The sequence below is a fragment of the Carex rostrata genome, chromosome 3 (assembly GCF_964058835.1).
Source record: "Carex rostrata chromosome 3, lpCarRost1.2, whole genome shotgun sequence".
Classification (NCBI taxonomy): domain Eukaryota; kingdom Viridiplantae; phylum Streptophyta; class Magnoliopsida; order Poales; family Cyperaceae; genus Carex; species Carex rostrata.
In genome coordinates this window covers 7,745,260-7,769,774 of record NC_135920.1, presented here as the reverse complement: position 1 = coordinate 7,769,774, position 24,515 = coordinate 7,745,260, and the positions used below count along the sequence as shown (strand labels likewise).

The 24,515-nt window shown below is 31.8% G+C and overlaps 2 protein-coding genes across 5 annotated transcripts; one reads left to right on the top strand and one right to left on the bottom strand.

Moving 5' to 3' along the window:
- Positions 1-11,039: 11,039 nt before the first annotated feature.
- Positions 11,040-11,709, bottom strand: LOC144551239 (MFP1 attachment factor 1-like). The gene has a single exon (XM_078299129.1). It carries the CDS (start codon positions 11,644-11,646, stop codon positions 11,215-11,217), a length of 432 nt encoding a protein of 143 aa, XP_078155255.1. The 5' UTR covers positions 11,647-11,709; the 3' UTR covers positions 11,040-11,214.
- An 8,038-nt stretch (positions 11,710-19,747) lies between these two features.
- SSN2 (zinc finger SWIM domain protein) lies at positions 19,748-23,990 on the top strand. 4 transcript variants are annotated; one of them, XR_013510890.1, is made up of 7 exons: positions 19,748-19,896; positions 19,983-20,004; positions 20,102-20,207; positions 20,388-20,495; positions 20,963-21,101; positions 22,463-22,531; positions 23,264-23,990. XR_013510890.1 is itself a non-coding variant. In XM_078300031.1 (6 exons), exons 1-5 carry the CDS (start codon positions 19,836-19,838, stop codon positions 21,062-21,064), a joined length of 399 nt encoding a protein of 132 aa, XP_078156157.1. In that variant the 5' UTR covers positions 19,748-19,835; the 3' UTR covers positions 21,065-21,101; positions 23,264-23,990. The 4 variants fall into 4 exon arrangements, 3 of the variants coding, with proteins under 3 accessions (XP_078156157.1, XP_078156156.1, XP_078156155.1); XM_078300031.1 differs by lacking the exon at positions 22,463-22,531; XM_078300030.1 differs by lacking the exon at positions 23,264-23,990 and having other exon boundaries at positions 22,463-23,238.
- Positions 23,991-24,515: the final 525 nt, after the last annotated feature.

Here is a 24,515-nt window from a genome sequence, read left to right as displayed (position 1 = left end):
TTATGAGATGCAATCCAATTCCATATGCATTGAACATAGGAACATCCGACAAACAGATGGTCTGCACTCTCAGGTGCAGAACAGAATTCACAAGTGACCTCACCTGGCCAACCTTTTTCCCTTAAGTTGGTTTTGGTAAGAAGTTTATCTCTTTTTAACAGCCATAAGAAGACCTTAATTTTCAGAGGTATATGGGATGCCCATATATGTTTATATTCATAATTTGGGAAACCTCCAAATTCCAACCATTTATAGAAAGAATTAACTGTAAATAAATCATTTTGGGACCATCTCCAAATTAGCCTATCTTCTAAATTAGAAGAAAGGGTAAAATGTTGAAACACACGGTGCAACGCTATCTATTCTTCCAAATAAATACCAGTCAGCTGTCTCCTGAAAGACAAAGATAGGTGAGAGGAGGCAAAAGCCTTAGCAACAGATATGAATCTATCAGTAGCTATAGAAAACAGATTCGAAAAGAGATGCTGCAATGCATGCTCGGAATGTCATCTATCTAACCAAAAGGCAGTGGTAAGACCATTACCTATTTCTTTATTTATACCCAAATTAATAACCATATAATCTTTAAGAATTGATTTCCAAAAGGGTGAACAAATGGAAGGGGAAGTTCTACTGCCATATTTACTTAGAAGAATATTCTTCCATCTACCTTGAACTAAATTATCATTAAATCTAATCCACCATTTAGCTAAAAGAGATTGATTCATTAACTTTAAATCAAGAATACCTAAACCCCCTTGATCTTTACTTTTACACACTATCTTCCAGGCTACCAAAGAGTATTTTCTTCTGATTTTATCTATCTTATGTCTAATCGTAGATGGCATCCTATAAATGGATAACCAGTACAATGGTATTGTAGATATCACAGAATTTAAAAGGGTTACTCTACCTCCCAAAGAGAGTAAGGAACCTTTCCAACCTTGTAATATTTTCTCTATTTTATCAATGAGAAGCTGCCAGTCAAGTACTGATAGTTTAGAATTATTAATTGGTACTCCTAAGTAAGTAAGGGGTAAAGAGGCAACTTTACAATTCAAAATTGAAGCAAGTACATTAATTTTCTCCTCAGATATATTTAAAGGATACATTTCACTTTTCTCAAAGTTTATTTTGAGGCCTAATAGATTTTCAAAGCCTATAAGCAACCATTTGATATGTAGCAAAACTTGAGGGTCAGCTTTCAAAAATAACAAAGTGTCATCTGCAAAATGAAGATTAAGGATATTCCCCATGTTTGGAAAATTGTCTAGACCTACAACAAGACCCTTAGCCATGGCTTTTGTGAGGATCTTATTCAAGGCATCTGTAATTAGAATAAAAAGGAAAAGGGACAGGGGGTCTCCTTGTCTCACTCCTCTTTTACAAGAAAAGTAAGGACCTAAATTACCATTCAGATTCACACAAGTTCTACTGCCCTCTAATGTTGATTTAATCCAAGTAATGAATTTATGACTAAAACCTCTGTATTCTAAAATTTCAAACAAAAAGTCCCAATTAGCATGGTCAAATGCTTTCTCAAAATCCAATTTGAATAAAACTCCTTTTTTTTTTTTAATTTTGACCTGATGAAGCACTTCATGAGCACAAACTACATTATCTAAGATTAATCTACCTTTAACATAAGCTGTTTGAGAGGAGTCAATCAAAGTGTCCATTACACAAGGCAGTCGATCAGCTAGAAGCTTTGTAATTAATTTAAAACTACAATTAATTAAGCTAATTGGTCTAAAGTTTTTAACTGTAACTGCATTTTCTTTTTTAGCAATTAAACAAATACTGGCTAAATTAAACTTAGAAACATCTAAATTATGGTCATAGAGGCTTGAAACAGTTTAAGAAGATCAATTTTCAGTATTGCCCAGAAAGATTGATAAAATTGAAATGACATCCCATCAGGACCAGGTACTTTAGATGGATTACAAGCAAATACTACTCTTTGAATTTATTCTAGAGTTAAGGGAGCATCTAAGAAAGCAATTTGGGCTGAGTTCAGATTCTCTGTATCTTGCCATAAATTAGATTGGAGGTGCAAGAGTCTAGGGGTGGAGGAACCCATGAGACCCTTGTAGAAAGCTGTAACATGTCTCTGCATAACTACTGGATCAGTACATAACATCCCATCTATCTCTAGACATGTAATAGTGTTCTTTTTCTTTCTAGTAGTGGCAACTATATGAAAAAATTTGGTGTTTAAATCACCTTCTAAGAGCCATTTAATTTTGGACCTTTGTTGCCAAAATTTTTCCTCTTCCAAATACAATTGATGCAATTCATTCTGACAGGCTCTCCAATTGGACAGATCAGAGTCAGTCAATGTATCCTCTTCCAATTGTTGTTCAAAGTATCCTATTCGAGTCAACAAATTGGATTTAGCTCTTTTCTTTTCCCCTCTTAAATTAGAGCTCCATCCTCTTAATTTTTGTCTTAAATTTTGCATTTTATGTTTCCAGCTAATTCCTAAATCCTCAGTAAGAGGACATTCCAACCACCATTTAACTACCAGTTCATAAAAGCCATCAATGGCAAGCCAAGTTTTATCAAACTTTAAAGTTTTGGAAGGTAGGATTTTAACAGAATGAGTATCTAAAATAAGGGGTGTATGATCAGAATAGGCTCTAGGCAAGGAGGTTAATTTTGCTAAGTTGAAATGAGAATTCCAAGAAATAGAGCACAATGCTTTATCTAATAAAGCTTGAGAAGGAGAGTTCAAAGATCTGGCCCAAGTATATTTTTTATCTAATAAGGTAAGTTCTATAAGCTCATTATCTTTAATAAAATTATTAAAACGATTACTAATGACATGATTAAAGGACAATCCAGATCATTCAGATCTACGTCTAATCATGTTAAAATCACTAATAATTAACTAAGCATCAATTCCTAAATTGCCAATGTCAGTTAATTCCGAGAGAAAAGATCTTCTAGTGTGTGTTGATAAGGGCCCATACACTGTTGTTAGACACCATTCAAAATTATCTAGTTTATTGCTCAGATGAAGAGAGATAGAATATGCCTTAATATAGGTGGCATGAACTATAAACAAGGAATCATTATATCCTAAAATAATACCACCTGAGGCACCAACAGAAGGTAATACAGTCCAATGAGTGACATAGGTACTCAAAGATCTTAACATTCGTGCAGAGAAGTCCTCTTTTTTAGTCTCTTGTATACAAACAATATCTATGTTATTATCTCTAATTAAATCACTTAAATATCGCCTTTTAACTGAAAGGCCCAGACCCCTTGCATTCCAATTAAGTATTTTAACCTTTACAATTAGTTAAATCCCCATTCTGATTAGAAGCCAACAACAAGTCCTGACTTCCAACCATAGAATCAGAAGAGTTCTGTATAACTACAGAACTAGGGATATATCCAGAAGACATGCAATCAGCAATAACAGTAACAAAACTAGGCTTAGATAAAGCCCTCAAAGATTTAACAATCTTAACACTTTCATCTACATTAGAACCTAAAATAAAGCCACTAATTTCATATAACTTAATAAAATCTAAATCAGTCAAAGTAGAGTAGGGGAACTAATCTATAAAAAATTGAATATGGTTTAGCAGAGTCCTTGTCACCCCCACCTGTCTGTCCTTCCTTGCACCCACCATCTGGTTCAGTTTAACCCTCAAACTGCTACGAGTTTCTTCAATAGAAGAGGGAGGTTCGTGAGACTTTCCCTTACGTTTCTTTTCTTTAGCTTTATTAAGAGTGAGTCTATATACTAATATACTATGCAAAGTTCAGATTGGATTAGTACGTAACGAGGAGGGTTCCAATGCACCCATATTTTTCTGCACCCATTTGCTTCCAATCATAAATCGTACATCTCGTTTAAGATTAACGGTCCAGAATAAATTCAGAATAAACTTATCGTTTCCTCTCCTAGCACGCTCCACTCTTTTCCTGTCTTCTCCAGTGACAATTCGCAACCCCTCCCTTTCTCCGTTCCACTCTTTCTCCCCACTCCCACCGATTACCGACGTTGGGCTTCTCTTGTTCTCTTCAAGCTCTCTTCTCTCCCCCTCCATCCATGCAACGCTTTGGATTCCCCTCCCGTTTCCTCGTCAATTCTTGCAAAACCCTAATTCCTTCTTGACAGTCCATATCCATGCTCATCACTTGGCCTTCAATAGCGAAATGAACCTCCGCCTCAGCCTTCGTGCCAATCTCCTATCTCCGGCGACCTGATCACACTCCATCGACTTTAAGGTAAAAATTGAATCACTCATTTTGGAGCAGAAGTTGTAGCCAATTTTTTTTTACTGGTGCCATACTGCCATGTTCTACCCTATTTCAATCCCTTTGTTGTTGCGAGGCTCAACATTTCATACATGATGGTTCAGTTACTGGAACAGAAAAATGTTTATTTCTAAATCTTCAAACAATTATATCTTTCTTTATGAGATTTGTAAACACAGTAAGTGATATGTATTGTTTGATCTGTACCGAATGACTCAAATCTCTTGCTGCGACATATATTTCCATTTTTCTTAAATTTTTTGTTTATGTTGATATATTTAGTAATTAACATGGTTTCTCAATGATAAGCCATTGATATTAGCCCTAAATTGAGTCTGAGGCTAAAAAATGATTGAACAAATGTCAAAAATTGAGGCCACACGAGTATCTGTATAGTTTCATGTAGTTTTGTTGTAGTTGTAACCGGTTCCCTAATGTAAATATAATGGGCTTTGCCTTTTTCCCAAAAATAAAAAAAAAACATTTGCTTTTGGGAAGTAAAGTCTCTAGGACATCTGACCCTAGAAAATTTATCAGTTAAATCTATAATCGTGTGATCTTGAAAATTCTACTTTATTTGATGTTGCCTTCAGTACCCTTGCTAGAAGTATTATTTTCCAAAATATCTACTATTAGTTTTAACCTATAATTCAGTTTTTACTGACATCTATTTAAACGGTTTTTGAGCTCAAACTAAAAAGAAATTTGACTAATGCTAAACTAGATTGGATTATTTAGCTCGAAACTTGTTCAGAATTTTTCAAATTGGTTTGAACTTTTTGTGTTGTTGTAATTTTCAAGTCCACTTGCCAATTAAAGTAGATTTGATTCTAAAAATAAAGCATTTGACATTGGTCCATAATTTTGTGGTTGAGATTAGTAACCCTAAAGCCTAATTATATTTGTGCAATTAATCATGTTAACTATTACTTTTGCAGCTTTTATGGAGATGAAGACACACAAGCAGACAACTCCAATGGATTCTTTACCTTATATTTCAAAACAACTGCAATTTAGATAGATGAGATCTCTATAAACGTAATAGCATGCAGTGTAATCAATAAAGCAAGAAACAATTAATTCAATACTTTTTACATTTATCTTCTTCTAGAATTTCATGGTCCATTTTTCACATATGATGTCCCGAAATCAAAAGAGTCGTGTTAACAATTGAAGATATTTGTGTCTTTTTATTTCCATGTTGATGGATGTTTGTATTCATAAATAAATGCACATTTGTATTAACTTCTACATGTTGTATGTATGTATTGAATTTTTGTCAGTGTAAACAATTGATAGAATCATGTACTGCACTTGAGTTTGTATATTGCAATTGTAGTGAATTTTTGTATATTGCACTTTGAGTTCGTATTTTTGTTAGTGTCCATTATTTATTTTCAAGGTACACTTCCCAGAAAAATGAACAAAAGAGAGTGAATCATGATTCCATAATGGAACATCTCAGAGAAGAATGAATCATCTATATCTCAACCAAAAAACTAAAAGCTAATAATCAGACATCTCATGAATGTTTAAAATATGCTTCAGTTCTCTAATGACAAACATGGCTACTATATTGACACAGTGAGATACAGGATAACATTTTGAGCCCTAATGTGAAATAAATTAAGAAAAAATATTCAAACAAAACAAATATTAATTGCCTTCTTCCTTGGAAATGCTGCTGGCACTGAATCGTTTTCTTCAGTATCTGCAGCATACACAAAACAACAATTGTGCACACTGTTCTTGAAATCTACAAAACAATAATCAGGATTTGTCAGACTGCTGACCCATCAACAGAAAGAGAACATGACTTCATAATAAATTTTAATTCAAAATTCAAAATTCTATTTGCATACCAGTACTAATTGGTACATACCGAACTTTTCTCAAACAACAAGTAATAGGTAGACAGAGCAGTTTATACCAATCATAAACAACAAGTATAAGAAATGACAAAAACGAACCCAAAAGATGATTGTGCTACAAGTTGTCAAATTTTGGTTATTGAAAAATAAACAATTTCAGCATGTTCAATACAAAATTGCAGTTGTATCAGTACATAGGCAGTGATGTTATCAGCTATTGTATTTAATTGTATGACTAATTGTAAGATTGAATTCACAATAGAACAGGTTGCTCCTCCAGTGAGTTTTCAAGGCAAATAGAAAGAAACTTAACATAAATTAAAAGAAAGTAACTTACGTCAGTTACTTCAAATGGTGGAGATGAGGGCTGACGGAGAATGGAGGCCTGACTTAGTTCACCGGAAAAAGAGAAAATGACACTTCATTTATTGTGGGGAGGAGAAGTAGAAAAATGAAAAATGACAATTTCTTCGTCGTGGGAAGGAGCGGACATGGCGACTTTGTCCACAAGAGAGAATCGGAGGAGATGGAGAGAGAGCGAAGTAGAGCAAATTGGAGGGGGGTCGCCAATTTCCTTCACTGGAGAGGTCAGGAAAGGGATGGAGCGTGCACAAAAGGAAACAAAAAGTCTATTCCCATTTTAATCTGGACCATTAATTCTGAATGGGATGTACGGTTCAAGATTGGGAGCAGGTGGGAGTAGAGAAATTTGGGAGCATTATAACCCTCCTCGTAAGTAATATGGATCAATATTTTTATTTTTAAAATTTTAATTGTTAATTCAACATGATTTTCATATGAATATGTATATCATTTTTAGATCAAGTGATTTTCTACCCATCTTAAAAAATAGTTCAAAAATTCTGAAATATAAAAATTGTTACGTAAGTACATATTCAAATTACAATCATATTAAACAGTTAGAATTAATTGTTAGAATTTTAAAAACGAATATATTAAACCGTATTAAGACTAATCCATGCTATGCATAATACCATAAACTCACTCATATATTAATATATTATTCTTTTTCAGTTCTTTTTATATACAAGTACTGCACAAAGACCAACCGGACTGAGAAATTGGTTTGGTGCCGTGGTGCGGCCCTATGGAATGGTCAATTCGGCAACCATTTACTTTTTGAAATTGGCTGGTTGTTATTCATTATCTTTTGTGTTATAATTCAAATTTGTGAAACTCTTCTGTATCAAATAGTCTATTCGGTGTCACAAAAAAGAGAGTGAATAATTGATGCCGACTAAGCTATTCAACACGTGATTTTTAAGAAAATTCCACGCCTTGGTGCGATTTGATACCTGGTTCCTGCTAACGAAAAGGGCCATAGAGAAATGATATAAGGCTTGGTGCGGGCGTGAGGCCCATAGTTCATAGCGATAAGTATGGTTTATTACGGAGTTTGGCTAGTATATCACGAGAATTATTTCAGTTTATATAGCACTAATTTTAAAATTTATTAAATCGTTTTGAAACGGTGAATCCAAACCGATCTATTTCATTAGTTGTGCGTTTACATGCAAAATCTATAATTTTTCGAATTTATTTAGTATCAAGTCAAGCGGTCAAATGTGTGAGTTTTGAAGTTAATTTTAATACATTCACTTTTCAACATTTTTACCGCTTGATTCGATACTAAAATAATTCAAAAATATAAATAATTTATATGTAAACTATCACTGTAAATCAGTTTGAACGGTTTGAATTAATTGTTTGAAATATATTCAATCAATTTTGAAGTTAGTATCATATAACACTGATATCATACTAGTCAGACTCCTTATTATGAGATTAAGAAGTGCATGTTTATACTAAAGTTCTACCAAATTCATTTCAGTTAGTAGATGCATGGCGATCCAAAAAGGTAAAGTTCATGAGATGAGATTAAGAAGTGCATGGTACAATTGTTTTTATTTTTTTTTGGTATGAATTATTTTTGTTTTTCTATTTCATACACATTCTCTTTCTCTTAGCTCTTAAAAAACAAAATTTACTTATTTAGCCAATTTTTTTTATTCCAATCTCAAATTCAATTTTTTTAGTGTTAGACTTTATATAAGTCTACTGAGAGATTCTCGTAAAATCAATTGCTTTCTACAATACATTGTAAAGGACAATAGATTCTTAAGTTGTAATATTTTATTTTCTTTTTAGAAAAAAAAAAAAAGGCACCAAGTGATTGCTATATTTTCGAAGCCATAAGAGTTAAACTATGCTGATCATTCGACATTACTAGTTCAAACTTCGTTAACCAATTTGTATTTTGTTGTTTCTCCGTTCACTTTTTATATTTGTTTTTGTGTTGTGAGCTTGTTTGGTTACAAATTAAGTAAAAAAAAATGTTTAAAATTTTCGGTCAACACGAGTCAACCCCACTAGATCGCTTATGGAACAACATTTTTACCACGAGTAAGATCAAATGATTAATTCAAAATAAATAGTAGAATTGTCTGGGACCTAATTAATTAATTAATTTTACAATTATTTAAATCGATTTTGCTGAATTTTATTTTATAAAATGTTGTTGTAATATTAAGTTATCGTTAAGAAAATATCGAAATAATATTCCTTAATAATTTGAGATGAAGAACTTGTTCTCGAATTTGATAATCTAAGATGACAACTCACATCCTCTAATTTGAACAACTCAAGTTCTCATCTTTGATTATCAAGTTCAATAACTCGAGATAATAATTTATAATTTTTGAGTTTAACAACTATATACGATCTAGGATTCAATGAATCGTCAAGGAGTGACTTTATCCTATAAATAGCATCTCGATATTATTTAAGTTCACATTTGATTGATGATTAAATCGTAAGAATAAATATCTTGATTATTGTCGCTTAAGCAGTCAAATGTAAGTCTTTAACTTTATGTCGTTCTAAGTTAAACTATTTATTTAGATGATTTAACTTATTTCATCCGTGAAACCCGTTGCCAATAACGCTTCTCTTTTTCTCTGCTGCTAACATTATATAAATCCAATTTTATTTTGCAACTAGGTAGGTATAATCTTAGACGAATTCATATCCTCTGCATTAACTCAAAAGATTTCCTTTTGAGTTAATGAATATTAAGTTTTAAAATTCGTACGAACTATATCTGCACTAATATTAAAAGATCTTTTATGTTATAAGCAGGTATCGGATTGGCTCCGTTTAAAATCAGACGGCTCAAATTCATTAACTCAAAAGATTCCCTTTTGAGTTAATGCAGAGGATACTCATTCATCTTAGACCGGCTTAATTTAGAATAAGCAATACCAGTCTGTCTAACACGTCTTATAGAGATTGGAAAGATAAAAGAAGTTATTAACACATCTCTTTCGTATAGAGATATTTTCATCTTCTACAGAGATATTTACCATCTTCTGGAGAAGTGATAGAGAACGATTTGATACTTTGTTCGTTCAGTGAGGCTATAATAAAGAGTTTGGTTAGTATAATATCAGTATTATTTTAATCTATATAACACAAACTCTAAAACCTATTAAATTGACTTCAAACGGTGAATTCAAACCGTTCAAACCGATCTACTTCATTAGTTGTGCGTTTACATGCAAAATTTATAACTTTTCGAATTTATTTAGTATTAAGTCAAGCGGTCAAATGTGTGAGTTTTTAAGTTAATTTTAATACATTAATTTTTCAATAATTTTACCGATTGATTTGATACTAAAATAACTCGAAAATATAAAAAATTTGTATGTAAACGCATCACTTATAATATAAATCGGTTTGAACAGTTTGGATTAGTCGTTCGAAGTCGATTTGATAGGTTTTAGAGTTGGTGTTATATAGGTTGAAATGACACTGATATTATACTAGTCAAACTCTATAATACAATGTGCGGATCAGTCTATATATTAAACTTATATCTCAATTTTTAAAGTTCAAACTGTTGAAATATTATCATATGAAAATATACTTTGAGATCAAATTTTATATTTTTTGAATATTTTTACTAATTTTTAGGTAGGTAAAAATTCACTACTCTCGGATGATCCAAAATTGTTTTATCACGTAAACTTTTTTAAAACGGAAATATAAAATCCAATGCACACATCAATCCGCATTGCAATGTACCAAAGCCTCACTCTTGTCCGTTAGTGGGCCATTCTAATTCAGAGTTAAGAACGTTTTTATTTATTTTTATTTTTTTCTGGGATCTCATTGAACTTTTCGAATTTCTGTAGTTTTGTAGGACCTTTAACCGAATACTCGTTTGTTTCTGCACATCCTACACTAATATAGTAAATATATGAGTAGAACTAGTGTGTTCGCTCGCCAAAGTGTTTGGTGAGCTTGACTTCAAAATTCGTCAAATTGGTTTCAAATGACGAATCTGAATTGTTGGAACCCGCTTATTTTACGTGTGATGCGTCTACATGTGAAATTTTTTAACTTTCGAATTAGTTTAGTATAAAGTCAAGCGGTCAAAAAATATTCAAAAAATGAATGCACTAAAATTAATTTATTAACCTTCTAATTTTGACCAATTGACTTTATACTAAACTAATTCGAAAGTTTAAAAATTTCACATGTAGATGCATCACATGTAAAATAGGCTGGTTCCAACGGTTCGGATTCATCATTTGAAACTGATTTGACGGGTTTTGAAGTCAAGCTCACCAAACACTTTCGTGAGCTTAAGAACACCCTAGTTCTACTCGTATAGGTAGATGATCCCATTACAAATTGTCAGTAGGATTATGCTGAAATTGGCACTTTCTCCTTGACAACATTTATGCTTTGTAAGCAATGGAAGGTGATTTTGTGCAAATTCTCGTACTGAAAAGCAATAATAATAAAAAAAATTCAAACAAAATGTAAAATTCATGTAGTTCTGAACATCTCCTGGTGGACCATTCCTAATTCAAAAGATCTCAAACGTTTTATATTGTAGTAAAACCTCAAAATACAGGCTTCTCAAAATTCTACAATCCAACAAGAACTCGCATCTTCTATTCATCCCTTAAGATCTACTAATCCATACCCACAAAATAGAAGCCTAAAAAGATAAGAAAAGAAAGAAAAGAAATGAAAGTTCTCAAGCAGATGGAGGTTCTGAATTAACAACAGATCCAGCATCCTCTCCATCCTTCACCTCCCCAGATTCCTCTTCCTTCGAAGAAGACATATCACTCTCCTTCGCAGACTTAGATTTGGCGAAATTTAGCAACCGTTCACTTACCACCTTGGAGTAAAGCTGGAGCGCCTTGATCCCTTCCTCCACGGAATCCGTCGAACCGTCGGCGGACACGGCGTCGAGCGCCTCCTGCTCGATCGACTGCGCCGCTGACTCCGCGTCGGGGGAGGGAACCACGCCGTAGCGCTTGGAGAGGACGCTGGAAGGGGTGGTGAGAGTCTCGACCAGGCGGCGCACCACAGCCTCGCGCGTGCGCTGAGTCGGCGGCCAGATTGAGAGGCCGGCGGGGAGAGGCTTAGTCGGGTTGGTGGATTGGAGATTTTCTTGGGCCATTTATGCGTGGTTTCTCTCTCTGTTTTTTTTTTTTTTGATTGAGTAGTTTTGTGAGAGAGGAAAGAAGAGAATCGACTGGAACAGCGGTACTTGCTAGTTGCTACTGGTTAATTTAGAATTTGATACCCTCTCAAGCAACTCAAATTTTGAGGTTATATCTGGACCGTTCAATCTGCTCCGTCATGTATATTAAAGGTTCCGTGCATTCTACATCGGATTGATTGGATTGGTTCCAATTTCGATCGGACAGTTAGATGTAAACTCAAAATTTGAGTTACTTGATGGAATCGAACCACTTTGTTAATTGCTTAGATAGTAGATCTCTACAGTTCAGATATCAACCGTTCAATTTGATCGGAAGGCCTGTATCGGTTTGTGACGAATGGTTTAGATTTAATCGGCGGGTCATAACAGAAGAATGCAATTCATTTTAAATAAGTCGCTGCAGATGATGCCCGTAGGCCGTAGGTTGGAAATGAAAGTTCGGGAAGCTGTCAATTTTTGAAACAGAAGTGAGGTCGCCGCCTCACCCATTCAGGTCTTTCTGTTCTGATCCGTTCCCCTTTTCAGGTTTATTCAACGGTTCGGCTGTCACAACTGACCTAATTATAGTGTTTAATTTGTTTCCAAACAAAACATTTTTTTTTACTCGAAATAGAAATAACTAATTAATGAGGCAATAAAAGTTCTGATATAATGCCTTGATAGTTTTATGGTTAATTTTTGTTACCTTGTATATCAGCATGCCACGGAAGCTGCAAAATTGTATGGTTGGAGATACAACAAATAATCCTTCAAATATCTCTTTTTTATTTAAAAGATGGTGCCTATGATAAATGATAAGGTCTTGTCTAACATAGGTATCATAACAAACTGGACAGGATCTACGCAAGAGGAAAATGAAGGTGTCTTTTATAATCCTTCAAGTATCTCTTTTTTATTTAAAGATGGTGCCTATAATAAATGATAAGGTCTAACATAGGTACCATAACAAACCGGACAGGATCTAGGCAAGAGGAAAATGAAGGTGGCTAAAAGACAGAGAGACATATAGCTCATCACCCAAGGTAAATATGCGCACGGATTAGGTAAAAGCTCCGCCGTAACCGAGATTAATCAATGTAGAAAAGCAACTGTGGTTTTAATTGGGATGGATTCATCTCCTGTCCCCAGTGCACAGGAGAGAACCAGTGTATTAGGATTTTGTTTATTGTAAATTTTATTATTTTTTATTAATCAGAGATTATGTACCATCCGAAAGCAGTGATTTTCTACCTATCTAGAAAATAGTAAAATAATTTAAAAAAATTGGTTTATAAATACATTTTCGCATGGAGATCATGTTGAACTATTCGAATCTATCGTTTGAACTTTAAAAACTGTTTGGCCTAATAATATAAGTGGCCATTTCAATTTAAACTGTTTAGTATCTTAAATTTTATGTGCTGCAAAATGAATCATGTACACAAGATCTGAAACTAAATTTTAAAATCCTACACAATAACTCGTTAATTAAGTACATATCTTAATATGTACCAAAATGGACAAAAAAAATTATGTTTATTTTAGCAAAAATATGTACATTATAGTTACTTTTTACTTGAGATATGCTAAAAAAAATTATGTACATGTTGAAGAAAACAAACTAATAATTTTTTTTACTCGAAATAGTTTGTTTTCTTCAACATCCTAAAGTTACTAAATTTTTTAAAAATTCAATACTTCTTGCCTTCAGCATTTTTTTTATGGGTAAATAAATGAAATTAATCTTTTCAAAGTTGAAGTAATGGAGATGATTAGATTGGTATAAATACCGCGCCTCCAACAATTTTTTTACCCATAAAGCCGTGCCCCTTATTTCAAGGGCAACTAAACCACCAAGTTATGTGTGCCCCATTTCTCTTATTTATCATTTAACAAGTAACAACAACTATATTCTTGTCAAATTAATGAAAAATGAGATATCAGCTGGTGACAACTCTGCTTCTGATCACCTCTTGCCTTCTCTTTCTCATTGCCAATGGGGATCATGATAAAGATCAGAAACTAGAACCAGATGCCAATCAAAACATGGTAAATCCAATGCAAGATCGCCTCAAAAAAGTGCATCTGCCTCAAGACATGGATAGAGGGGCATTGTACCGGGGCAGTGAAAGGGCGGTACCTAACACCTCGGATCCTCTCCACAATCGTTAGCGTTTTTTTTTTTTTTTTTTTGTTATTTCCCTATTAATTTTCTCATTATTTATTGTAATGAAAAAAAATGTAATTCCAGTCCCGTAATTATCTTGCAGATATTATTTTATCACAAAATTCTTGTATGGTAAGTAACGATTTTGTTACTTAGTTTTGGGGTCCATAGCCTTTTTTTTTCTTCTTAAATCTCTTGTGATGTACATCCATTTTTCTAGTGATTATTAGACATAATTAAATTTTACTAATTATGGAGGATTTATTACTTTTTCTATCTGCATTACCTCATTTTTTTCCCCATTATTTGTTAATTAATGATTAATAGAGTAATAGACAGAAAGAAATATACTCAGGTCATTACTGATAAAATCTCTCTATTTAGATTAAAGTGTAATTAGACCGTTTGATTTCAATTGGAAGGTTAGATTGAATAATCGGAGTTTGATATCAAAATTTATTTGCAGCGGATGCATACTTCACTGGGGATTAATTACCTAATGATTGAGGCTACTGGAATGCAATATGAATTTAAATTTTTTAAACAAGGTCGATTTGAATCATTCAATATTCAATATGATCTTCAAATAATTCAGTACTGAAAATTCTAGACAATCTAAAAACAGTGTTTTTCTAGCCAGCTAAAAATATAGTAAAAAAATTATAAAAATTATTTAATTTAGTTTACAAGTACATTTTCATATGAAGACCATGTTGAATGGTTCGAATCAACAGTTAAAATTTTAAAAATAATAATTTTAGTTCATAATACAGACCAATTTGCACTATGCATAGTATCATAACCTCACTCTTACCTAATTGTTACCGGATGCAATTTTACTAATTTAGATTTAGGGATTTATAATTTTCTTAATTTCCTAGTTGGATCCAAAGGTAAAATATTACTCTAACTAGAATGAGTTCACTCTTTGTAAAATTTATTTTGAATTCAAAAATGCCCTCAAACCCTTTAAGAGTCCGCTTTATGTTTTCAATCATTTTATTCTTAGCCATCAAAGAAATTAAAGTATCTTGTGCGTAGGAAAAGTGGGGCTCATTCCTTCAAAACATTCCTTTTGTATTCCCTTCTAGAACTTATTCGGTTGTAACATGATTATATGGGACCAAATTTTATCTTTAGGTATGTAGGTAAATGATTATGAAAATGTGTTAAATGAATGTTCAATTGTATTTTAGAAAGAATTACGAAAAATTCTAATTTGAAAAAGATATCAATCAGAAACTATATTTTCTATTAAAAGCAATGTCATAAATATTAATTTTTTAATTAATAGTTATTAAATTTTTTTTATCAACTCTAATAATCTAAAGTTTAGTATAATAAAAGTTAGAAAAAAAATGTAAAAAATAGAGTTGTACAGATCACGTGAAAAATAAAATTAAATTAAAAAGACTAGCCAACATTAAAGAATGAAGACAAGTTAGTGAAGGATGAGATCTCATGTGGAGAAAAAAGATATTAGCTCAGAATCAATTCTTTTAAAAAGGTCAATTTAAAATAGTGGAAGAGTTAAAAAGTATCAATGAATGAATCAATTTTATTTTTTGAAAAAAAAAAGTCAATTTTCTACTTTGTGGATGCGGTGAAATATAAAATTGATTCATTTATTGATACGTTTTGACTCTTCCACTATGTTACTTTTACACCTTCAACTGAACACAGTCAAAATAATCCGATTTTTTTATTTATATCCAAAAACTAAATCAAATTACAAAAAATAACCGAAGTATCGTTGAATTTCGATTTCTACCCAATAACCGGATTTGGGATAAATGTCCGGTTATCCAACAACCGAACTCAAGAAATATAACCGGTTATTGGATAACCGGAAAGTTATTTTTTTTTTTTTTTTTTTTTTTTTTTTTTTTTAAAGAAAACCCGGTTAATCACTAACCGGAAAGTAATTTTTTTTTATTTATTTATTTATTTTTTGAAAACCAGAAATTTCGAATTTTTTTTATTTTTTATATTAAAATATTAGAAATGTTGATTATATTTCTTTAAAAATAGATGAAATACAATATAATTTGATTTATTAGAAAGACTGCAACAAATAACCCGGATTAATATTTTTCAGGCCGGATTTTTCGCGGCTGTAAGAAAAATTAATATATTTCTTTATGTGCTATTGGAAAAAAATAAAAATGCTTAGATTATGAGTTATTGATTCCGGTTCAAAAGTCATTTCTAGGTAATCTAGAAAATATTGTGATCCATCTAATAAATTTAATTAATAAAAAGTTGTTTCTATTTTGATAATTCTTTTTGAAAAACAATTATTAAATAAATTAAAGTTTTTATTTTTTTCAAAAATAGAAACAACTTTTTATTAATTAAATTTACTAGATGGATCACAATATTTTCTAGATTACCTAGAAGTGACTTTTGAACCGGAATCAATAACTCAGAATCTAAGCATTTTTATTTTTTTCCAATAGCACATAAAGAAATATATTAATTTTTCTTACAACCGCGAAAAATCCGGCCTGAAAAATATTAATCCGGGTTATTTGTTGCAGTCTTTCTAATAAATCAAATTATATTGTATTTCATCTATTTTTAAAGAAATATAATCAACATTTCTAATATTTTAATATAAAAAAAAAATTCGAAATTTCTGGTTTTCAAAAAAATAAAAAAAAATAAAAAAATTACTTTCCGGTTAGTGATTAACCGGGTTTTCTTTAAAAAAAAAAAAAAAAAAACAAAAACATAACTTTCCGGTTATCCAATAACCGGTTATATTTCTTGAGTTCGGTTGTTGGATAACCGGACATTTATCCCAAATCCGGTTATTGGATAACCGGATTGGGTAGAAATCAAAATTCAACGATACTTCGGTTATTTTTTGTAATTTGATTTAATTTTTGGATATAAATAAAAAAATCGGCAAAATAATACATAATAGAAATCTATTTCAAATTTTATTTGTTTATATTACTATTTTATCTATCTATAGACTATAGTTCTATACTATATATAGCCGAACAGTTCAAATAGAAATAGTTTGTTATTTTATTGAAGTCGGACAGATTATTTCTCCATTGAATTTTTCGTTCATGAATGAAAAACATTATAATTTGCCATGAGATCTCGCTTAATGATGTCACAAAATCATTGGAAAATCCATCAAGCCGAGAGACTTCGTGGTTTCCTGTGGAGTTGTCAACGGTATAATACGGATCGGGTCATCGGGTGTATTCTTGTACTCATATTCATTATAAATTGATATTATCCGTACTTTATCTTTATTCGTTATTTATTAAACTTTTTTCTTTTAGAATTGACAAAAATTGCTATTAAAGTTATCAGATAACAAAATGGTAACTCTAAATAACGAATAACCAAATATAATAATTAGTTTTAGTATTTATTAATAAAACCATCAAAACACATTCATTAAATCACCGAATTAAGTTTTGAAATTCAAACAAAGGTTTTGGGTGTGGCAATTACAACTCCAAGAATCACCCAATAAAGAATAAAGGCGTAGAGAACATTGAAAAATAAAAAGAGAACGTTTTTGTCATTCCAATAAAAAATATATTTATAGTTGCTTATGACATTCAGTTTGTTTTATCTGTACATGTGTAAAAAATTATGATATTTTAATTTTATTTTAGTTGTCATCAAGAGTTTGTAAAAAACATACTAGTGTGGATAATTTCTAGATATTGATTTTTCAATTTATTGATTCACATTAAAAACAAAATTGAAATGTAATAATTTTTTATGAGTACATAAAGAAAATAACATAGATCACATCTAACAGTTTTATTTTGACTTTTAAGTTTTAAATTTTAAGTCATTAAAGTTTTAAAAAATGAGGGTATGATGGAGGCACAAAAAATGGAGACATTTGAACCCGATTTTTTTATTTATATCCAAAAATTAAATCAAATTACAAAAAATAACCAATTTGCCGTTGAATTTCGAAAACTATCCAATCCGGTTACCCAGTAACCAGATTTTTTTTTTCCGGTTACCCAATTCCCGGATTATTGAAATGAGTCCGGTTATTGGTTAACCGGAAATGAGCAAAAAAAATTGGTATGGTATACGTCCGGTTAATGGTTCACTGGTTTTGTTTTTGTTTTTTTTAAACATAATTTTTTTTTGTATTAAAATATTAGAAATGTTGAATATATTTATTTGAAAATAGATGGAATACAATATAATTTGATTTATTAGAAAGACTTCACAAATAACTCGGATCAATATTTTTCAGATCGCATTTTTCGCGGCTGTAAGAAAAATTAATATATTTATTTATGTGTTATTGGAAAAAAATAAAAATGCTTAGATTCCGAGTTATTGATCCCGGTTCAAAAGTCACTTCTAGGTAATCCAGAAAATATTATGAACTTTCTAGTACATTTAATTTATTAAAAGTTGTATCTATTTTGAGAATTATTTTTGAATAACAATTATTAAATAAATTAAAGTTTTTATTTTTTTTTCAAAATAGATACAACTTTTAATAAGTTAAATGTACTAGAAAGATCATAATATTTTCTGGATTACCTAGAAGTGACTTTTGAACCGGGATCAATAACTCGGAATCTAAGCATTTTTATTTTTTTCCAATAACACATAAATAAATATATTAATTTTTCTTACAGCCGCGAAAAATCCGATCTGAAAAATATTGATCCGGGCTATTTATTGCAGTCTTTCTAATAAATCAAATTATATTGTATTCCATCTATTTTCAAAGAAATATATTCAACATTTCTAATATTTTAATACAAAAAATAAAAAAAAAATTTCCTGTTTTTTAAAAAAAAAAAAAAACACAAATCCGGTGCACCATTAACCGGACATATACCATACCAATTTTTTTTGCTCATTTCCGGTTAACCAATAACCGGACCCATTTCAATAATCCGGGAATTGGGTAACCGGAAAAAAAAAAAATCTGGTTACTGGCTAACCGGATTGGGTAGTTTTCGAAATTCAACGGCAAATTGGTTATTTTTTGTAATTTGATTTAATTTTTGGATATAAATAAAAAATCGGCATTTGAACCCTCCTCTTTTTTTAATTATTCTATTGGGTAACAAATACGAAATAATTTTTATACGTACCTTTATCTGTTTAGTTAATGAAAGAATTCTTTCTCAATATCCGTATATGTATCGGTTAAAAAAAATATTCCCCGTAATTATTTTTATCGATGATGTACCGATTGGGTAAAACTGTAAAAGTATAAAGAGGTGTCATTAAGTAATTAACACCCCTATTTTCTAGTGAGAACACTCTGTCTTTAATTACATCAATTGATGTCTACTACCGATGGAGAATGTTTATTTTATTTTGTTATTTTAGTTGTTAGATGTTGATGCTTAGATGTTAGTGTTCGGATATTGATGTTGATGTTGATAGAGTTCGATGTAGATATTGTTTTGAATATAGAACGATTGATGTAATTTATGCTTAATTAATGAAAATTATACTTGATAGCCACTATCAAGATTTCAAAAAAAAAAATTCTGTAAATTGAGTGATTAGAGATAATTTTCTTTCCTAGTTATCTTATCTGTTGAATCTTTCATCGAACTGCCCGACCTGAATCCCATTCTCAAACAGATCCTTGTAGAATTGTGCAGCACTCTACCTGTGTCAAACTGTCAATCAGTGTCCCCCACTCACGCTTATTTCCAATTCCAATTTTTTAAAAAAAAAAATACGAGTCCTGATCCTCTGCGGTATCTCAAATTTGAGACTGGATCTGAACCGTCCGATAAAATCTGAATCAATTCAGCTCGAGGTAAAATGTACGACGTCTTTAATATGCGCGTCAAAGCTACGGTCCAGATCTAAACTCAAAATTTGCGTTATAAGGTGATAATATGATATGAATTCCCAATAATACATTTTAGGCTTCCTGATCCTGCTACGCGTTTTTTACGCTTGGCATTTGCATCTCTCTCGGGTAAAACATCGAACACCTTGCGCGCAGCACTTGAATGTGACCATGGCTGCCATCTCCGCCGTTGCAAACGTCATTTGGGACCAGATCAGATCGACCCGCTCAGGTCCTTCCTCTCTCTCTCTCTGAAAAGCTTTACAGGGATTCTCTCTCTCACTCACCTACTAACACCGACGATAACTGTTAATGCAGTATCTGACGATCAAATGTCGATGTAAGTAATTCTCCAGTTCTCCACCACCTCAATCTATTAACTCCAAACAAACTGAAAGAAATATGTATTTTCATGACATGAAATAGTTCATGTCCAGATTGAATTTCTTGTTTGGAAAAAACTTCGAGCGAGCAACTCGGATAGTCGATGAAGGCGGTGTCAGGCGTGTCTCCGGTTTCCCAAGTCGCCGGTCTCTCTTCCTGGTAAAACTTATATATTCAAGTTGTTTTCTTTCCTCTCTGATTCAAACCTCCGACTTTCCAATGTGGCCAGCATTGACACTGTTAACCTGAATGTAATTAGCTCTGGACTTGTGAACATATGTCTCAATTCTAACCAATTTTTATTTCAATTAAAACGAAATTGTTCAATCTTGTCTAAAGGTGGTTGGGGAGTCGAGAAGAAAGGAAGAGTATATCTGTTTCCCACAGCATCTATGCACATGCTACTCTTTTTTCTATGATATTGTCAATAGAGGCGATCAAATCTGTGTATGCTATGCTGTCCCCTTCGTAGAGTGAGGCTATGGTAATATACATATTACGGATTGACTCGTGCTATGGATCCATATCTCTATATTTAAAGTTCAAACAGTTGATCCAGACCGTTAAACAAAATTTTACATTTAAAATGGTTGAGAATTTTCAAATCAAGTGATTTTCTACCTATCTAAAAAATTAGGAAAAAAATCTAAAACAATGTAAAATTTGGTCTGCAAGTGCATTTTCATATCAAAATCGTGTTTAACGGTCCGGATCAACTGTTTGAACTTTAAATATAGAGATATGGATAAATAACATAAGCCGTTTGAACTTTAAATATAGAGATATGGATCCATAACACAAGCCGTTGTGTAATATGCATATTACCATAGCCTCACTCCCCCTTCTTAGTTAATTCTTTTCATAGTATTCTTTTTCCTTTTCTTATTGTTTGATTTGGTTTTTTGTTTTTGAAGTGCAAGCATCAGATAGCAGCACAGCTTGCAGATGCAGTAGGTGCACATCAAGAGGTGGAAGTAACCGATGATCAGCTAGCTCTGATGCTTTCTAAAATATGAAAATATAAATGATATTATCTCATGAAGATTTCTAAAGGTGCTGCAATTTTAAATTAACTTTTGGCTCATGATTTGATTCTTCTTCATGTTTTAACATTTGACTTACTTGAATGACCAATGAAATACATTCAATGCATGCTAATTATATAGGATATCTCAGCTAATTAAAGCAACTGTAAAGGTTAAAAAAATATACCAAATGAAAGGTAAATGAGTGCAACTCATTTCTTGACAACAAACAAGGTTTGTATGTTCTCGGACCGCACATTTGCTGACATCATAAGTTAAAATTGGGATACTTCTTTTTGTGGAATTGGGTATATTTTTCATCAAATTGTTGTAAGCTGTGCTATCTTTGCTTTAGAGAATCGATTAAAAGGCTTAATCCAGATAAGATTCCATATCTCCAATAAAGAAGATTTGCTTGCTAAAAGGATAGATATTTGATACTTCATTTTTAAGTTCCCATTAGATCTACATTAAAATATATAATTATAGAGAGAGCAAATCTAGGGTGTGATGTGCTCACTAAGAGGGTTTGGTGAGCACAACTCCAAAAGTCGGAATTGGCTTCAAATAACGAATCAAAACCGTTAAAATCCATCTACTTTATGAGTGACGTATGTACATGAAATTTTTTGGAAGTTCGAATTCATTTAGTACGAGGTCAAGCGGTAAAAAAAATGAACATTTTATGAGTTGTTTTATGTATTTATTTTTTATTATTTTTTTTGACCGCTTGACTTTGTACTAAATGAATTTGAAACTTTCAAAATTTTACATGTACATGCATCACTTGTAAAGTAGATGAATTTCAACGGTTTGGATTCGTTGCTTAAAGCCAATCCGATAGATTTTTAGAGTTGTGCTCACCAAACCCTCTTGGCTAATATCAAAACGTTTGTTCCGGAGTTGTGGTGCAAATCTTTGGTTTTCCGATTTTCAAAGTTGAAACGGTCGATCCAAACCAAACCGTTAGATGTGATGTCTATATTAAAATGTGCTTGGAGACCAAATTTTATATTTTTTTGATTTTTTTTTACTATTTATTAACTCAGTTTTAAAATCGTTGATTTTAATAAACAATGAAAAATTTCTAGATCATTGAAAACACGATTTTAAAACTGTCTTAATAAATAGTAAAAGAAATTCAAAAAATGTAATCTTTGGTCTCCAGGCACATTTAATATATATTGAATGTTGAACAGTTTGGATCAACTCTTTTGGACTTTGAAAATATAAAAACCGAAGTGTTTGTTCCATGGCTCCGGAACAAACCTTTTGATATTAGCCAACCTATATATATGCAAATGTTGTACATCGCAAAATTTATTTGTATTTATTAGCAATCAATTTATCTGTGTAGTACTAATTTACTTGAAAATGTTCGTTAACTAGTTACTAAGAGAGAATATGAGATCACTTCTTATGGCTCATCTGGAGGTGATGTAGCTCTTGTCCCAGCAGGTAGGCACCAGTAGCTTTTGCACTGCTTTTCAATTGAAGTCAAGATTTGGACACTGTCATTATAATAAAAAGTTAGACATGTCAAAGTTTACAAAACCTAACTATGATCAATATGATTGTACTTTGCATTAACAAATATGAGTTATCACAATCTCTTTTACGCAGACAAGACATCACACCAGTGAAAGAGAGAAAGCTAAGTATACCGAAATGGTTGGGTCAACTTTTCATACCTTATCCGAGTAAAAAGGAATTCTAATCTCTTTCTGCCCCTCTGGTGGCGGGGTTTCTGTGGCGGGTCACCATGACATAGGATCTTTTTTATTGTGTTAAATCCATAAAAGTTCTGACCGTTCATTTGATGTTTGAAATATGATCTCATTGACTATTAATTATTTTGATTTTGACAAAGGAAAATTACCAAAAAATAAAGTTTAAATTTGAACCTGATACTTTAGTATAATATATTGTCATGTATATCATGCATATAAAGAAATATGGTATTTTGTGCATCTTTTACTGTTCAATAAGTAGTTTGAAATTTTTAACGATTTGAATTTAATGATCCTTCATACATTATAAAAAAATAGTCAGTTGTACAAAATAAAATATAATTGGTAAACTCTATTATATCCAATAACACATTTTAACTCCTTTTTATTTCAATTTTTTTTATTAATATTCAGAATATTGTTAAAGGCTTCATGCTTTTGCAGTTACCAATATTTCTAGGTTTCTCCTAAATTCTCCAATGAAGCAACTCATTGTGCACATGGCAGCACTAGAAGAAGCATAGTACTTTTTCTTTGTCAAGAGAAAAGATGTGGATGAGAAACACCACGTTTCACTTCTCTTGATCAGACCCAATGACGTGTAGTCCACTAGGAGGGATGCCTACATCAAAGGTTGGCATCATATTTCATCACAAACAGCACCAAATTTTTGAGTTTGATAGTGCAATCAGTGGCTGTCTCTCCTACATTATTATATATACATCCAAAACTCCTATCACAAGTGACTTAAAAAAAGAGAACCGAAGTGTCACTCACCTGCTTGTTGAGACTAGAGACCACAAAAAATGTCTGGATGTAACACTGATCCGTGAACCCACTTCAAAATTGAGTGAATTTAAGGCACTTGACCGCAAGAAAGGAATTCTCTAGTCTCCTCGTATCAAATTTTAGTTGAAGTAATGGAACATAGAAAACAACTAGAAAAGAAAGGAAAAAGTTTGTAAAATTTGGCCTTCGTAATAAAATATTTGTTGCACAGTTCTTAGTTACGATTTTTGGAAGCACTCCTCCATCGCCTTAGTTTTGCTTCTAATGGTAACAAAAATCTTTCCTGAGTAAACTCAAGTCAAACTCGAAACCTATATAACAGATGATTACATATAGAATCAGAAGCGTAGCCAGGATGCGAAAGTTTTAGGCGATGCATAGTTTTGTTATTATTTTGAATATTACTTTTAGTGAGGCTATGGTACTATGCATAGCATAGCGTGTATTGGTCTGTACTTTGGATCAATATTTTTATTTTCAAAATTCTAACGATTGATCCGAACCGTTCAACATGATGTCCATATGAATATATACTTGTAAACTAAATTTTACAATCTTTAGAAAAAATACTTACTATTTTTTATATGGGTAGAAAATCACTGTTTTTGAATGGTCCAAAATTTTCAAATCAAGTGATTCTTACCCATCTAAAAAAAAGTAAAGAAATTTTAAAAATATAAATTTTAGTTTGAGAATACGTATTTATATGGAGACTACGTTGAACGGTTTGGATTGATCGTTAGGACTTTCAAACCAAAGATTCAAATCTATAATGTGGGTTGATATGTGTTATGCATAGTACCATAGCCTCACTCATATATTTTATATTTTTTTTTTAGAAAAACATAAAAATAAAAACAGATTTTGGAGAACATAGAGTAGACAAAATTTTATAAATTTTTGAAACTTAAGTATACATGTAA

What these genes read in the sequence shown, in the direction of transcription:
- SSN2 (XM_078300031.1), top strand. Translation starts at nt 19,836, where the DNA reads ATGGCTGCCATCTCCGCCGTTGCAAACGTCATTTGGGACCAGATCAGA. An exon ending in GATCAGATCGACCCGCTCAG is followed by an intron (nt 19,897 to 19,982) that starts GTCCTTCCTCTC and finishes CTGTTAATGCAG; the next exon opens with TATCTGACGATCAAATGTCG. An exon ending in GTCGCCGGTCTCTCTTCCTG is followed by an intron (nt 20,208 to 20,387) that starts GTAAAACTTATA and finishes TCTTGTCTAAAG; the next exon opens with GTGGTTGGGGAGTCGAGAAG.
- LOC144551239 (XM_078299129.1), bottom strand. Translation starts at nt 11,646, where the DNA reads ATGGCCCAAGAAAATCTCCAATCCACCAACCCGACTAAGCCTCTCCCC.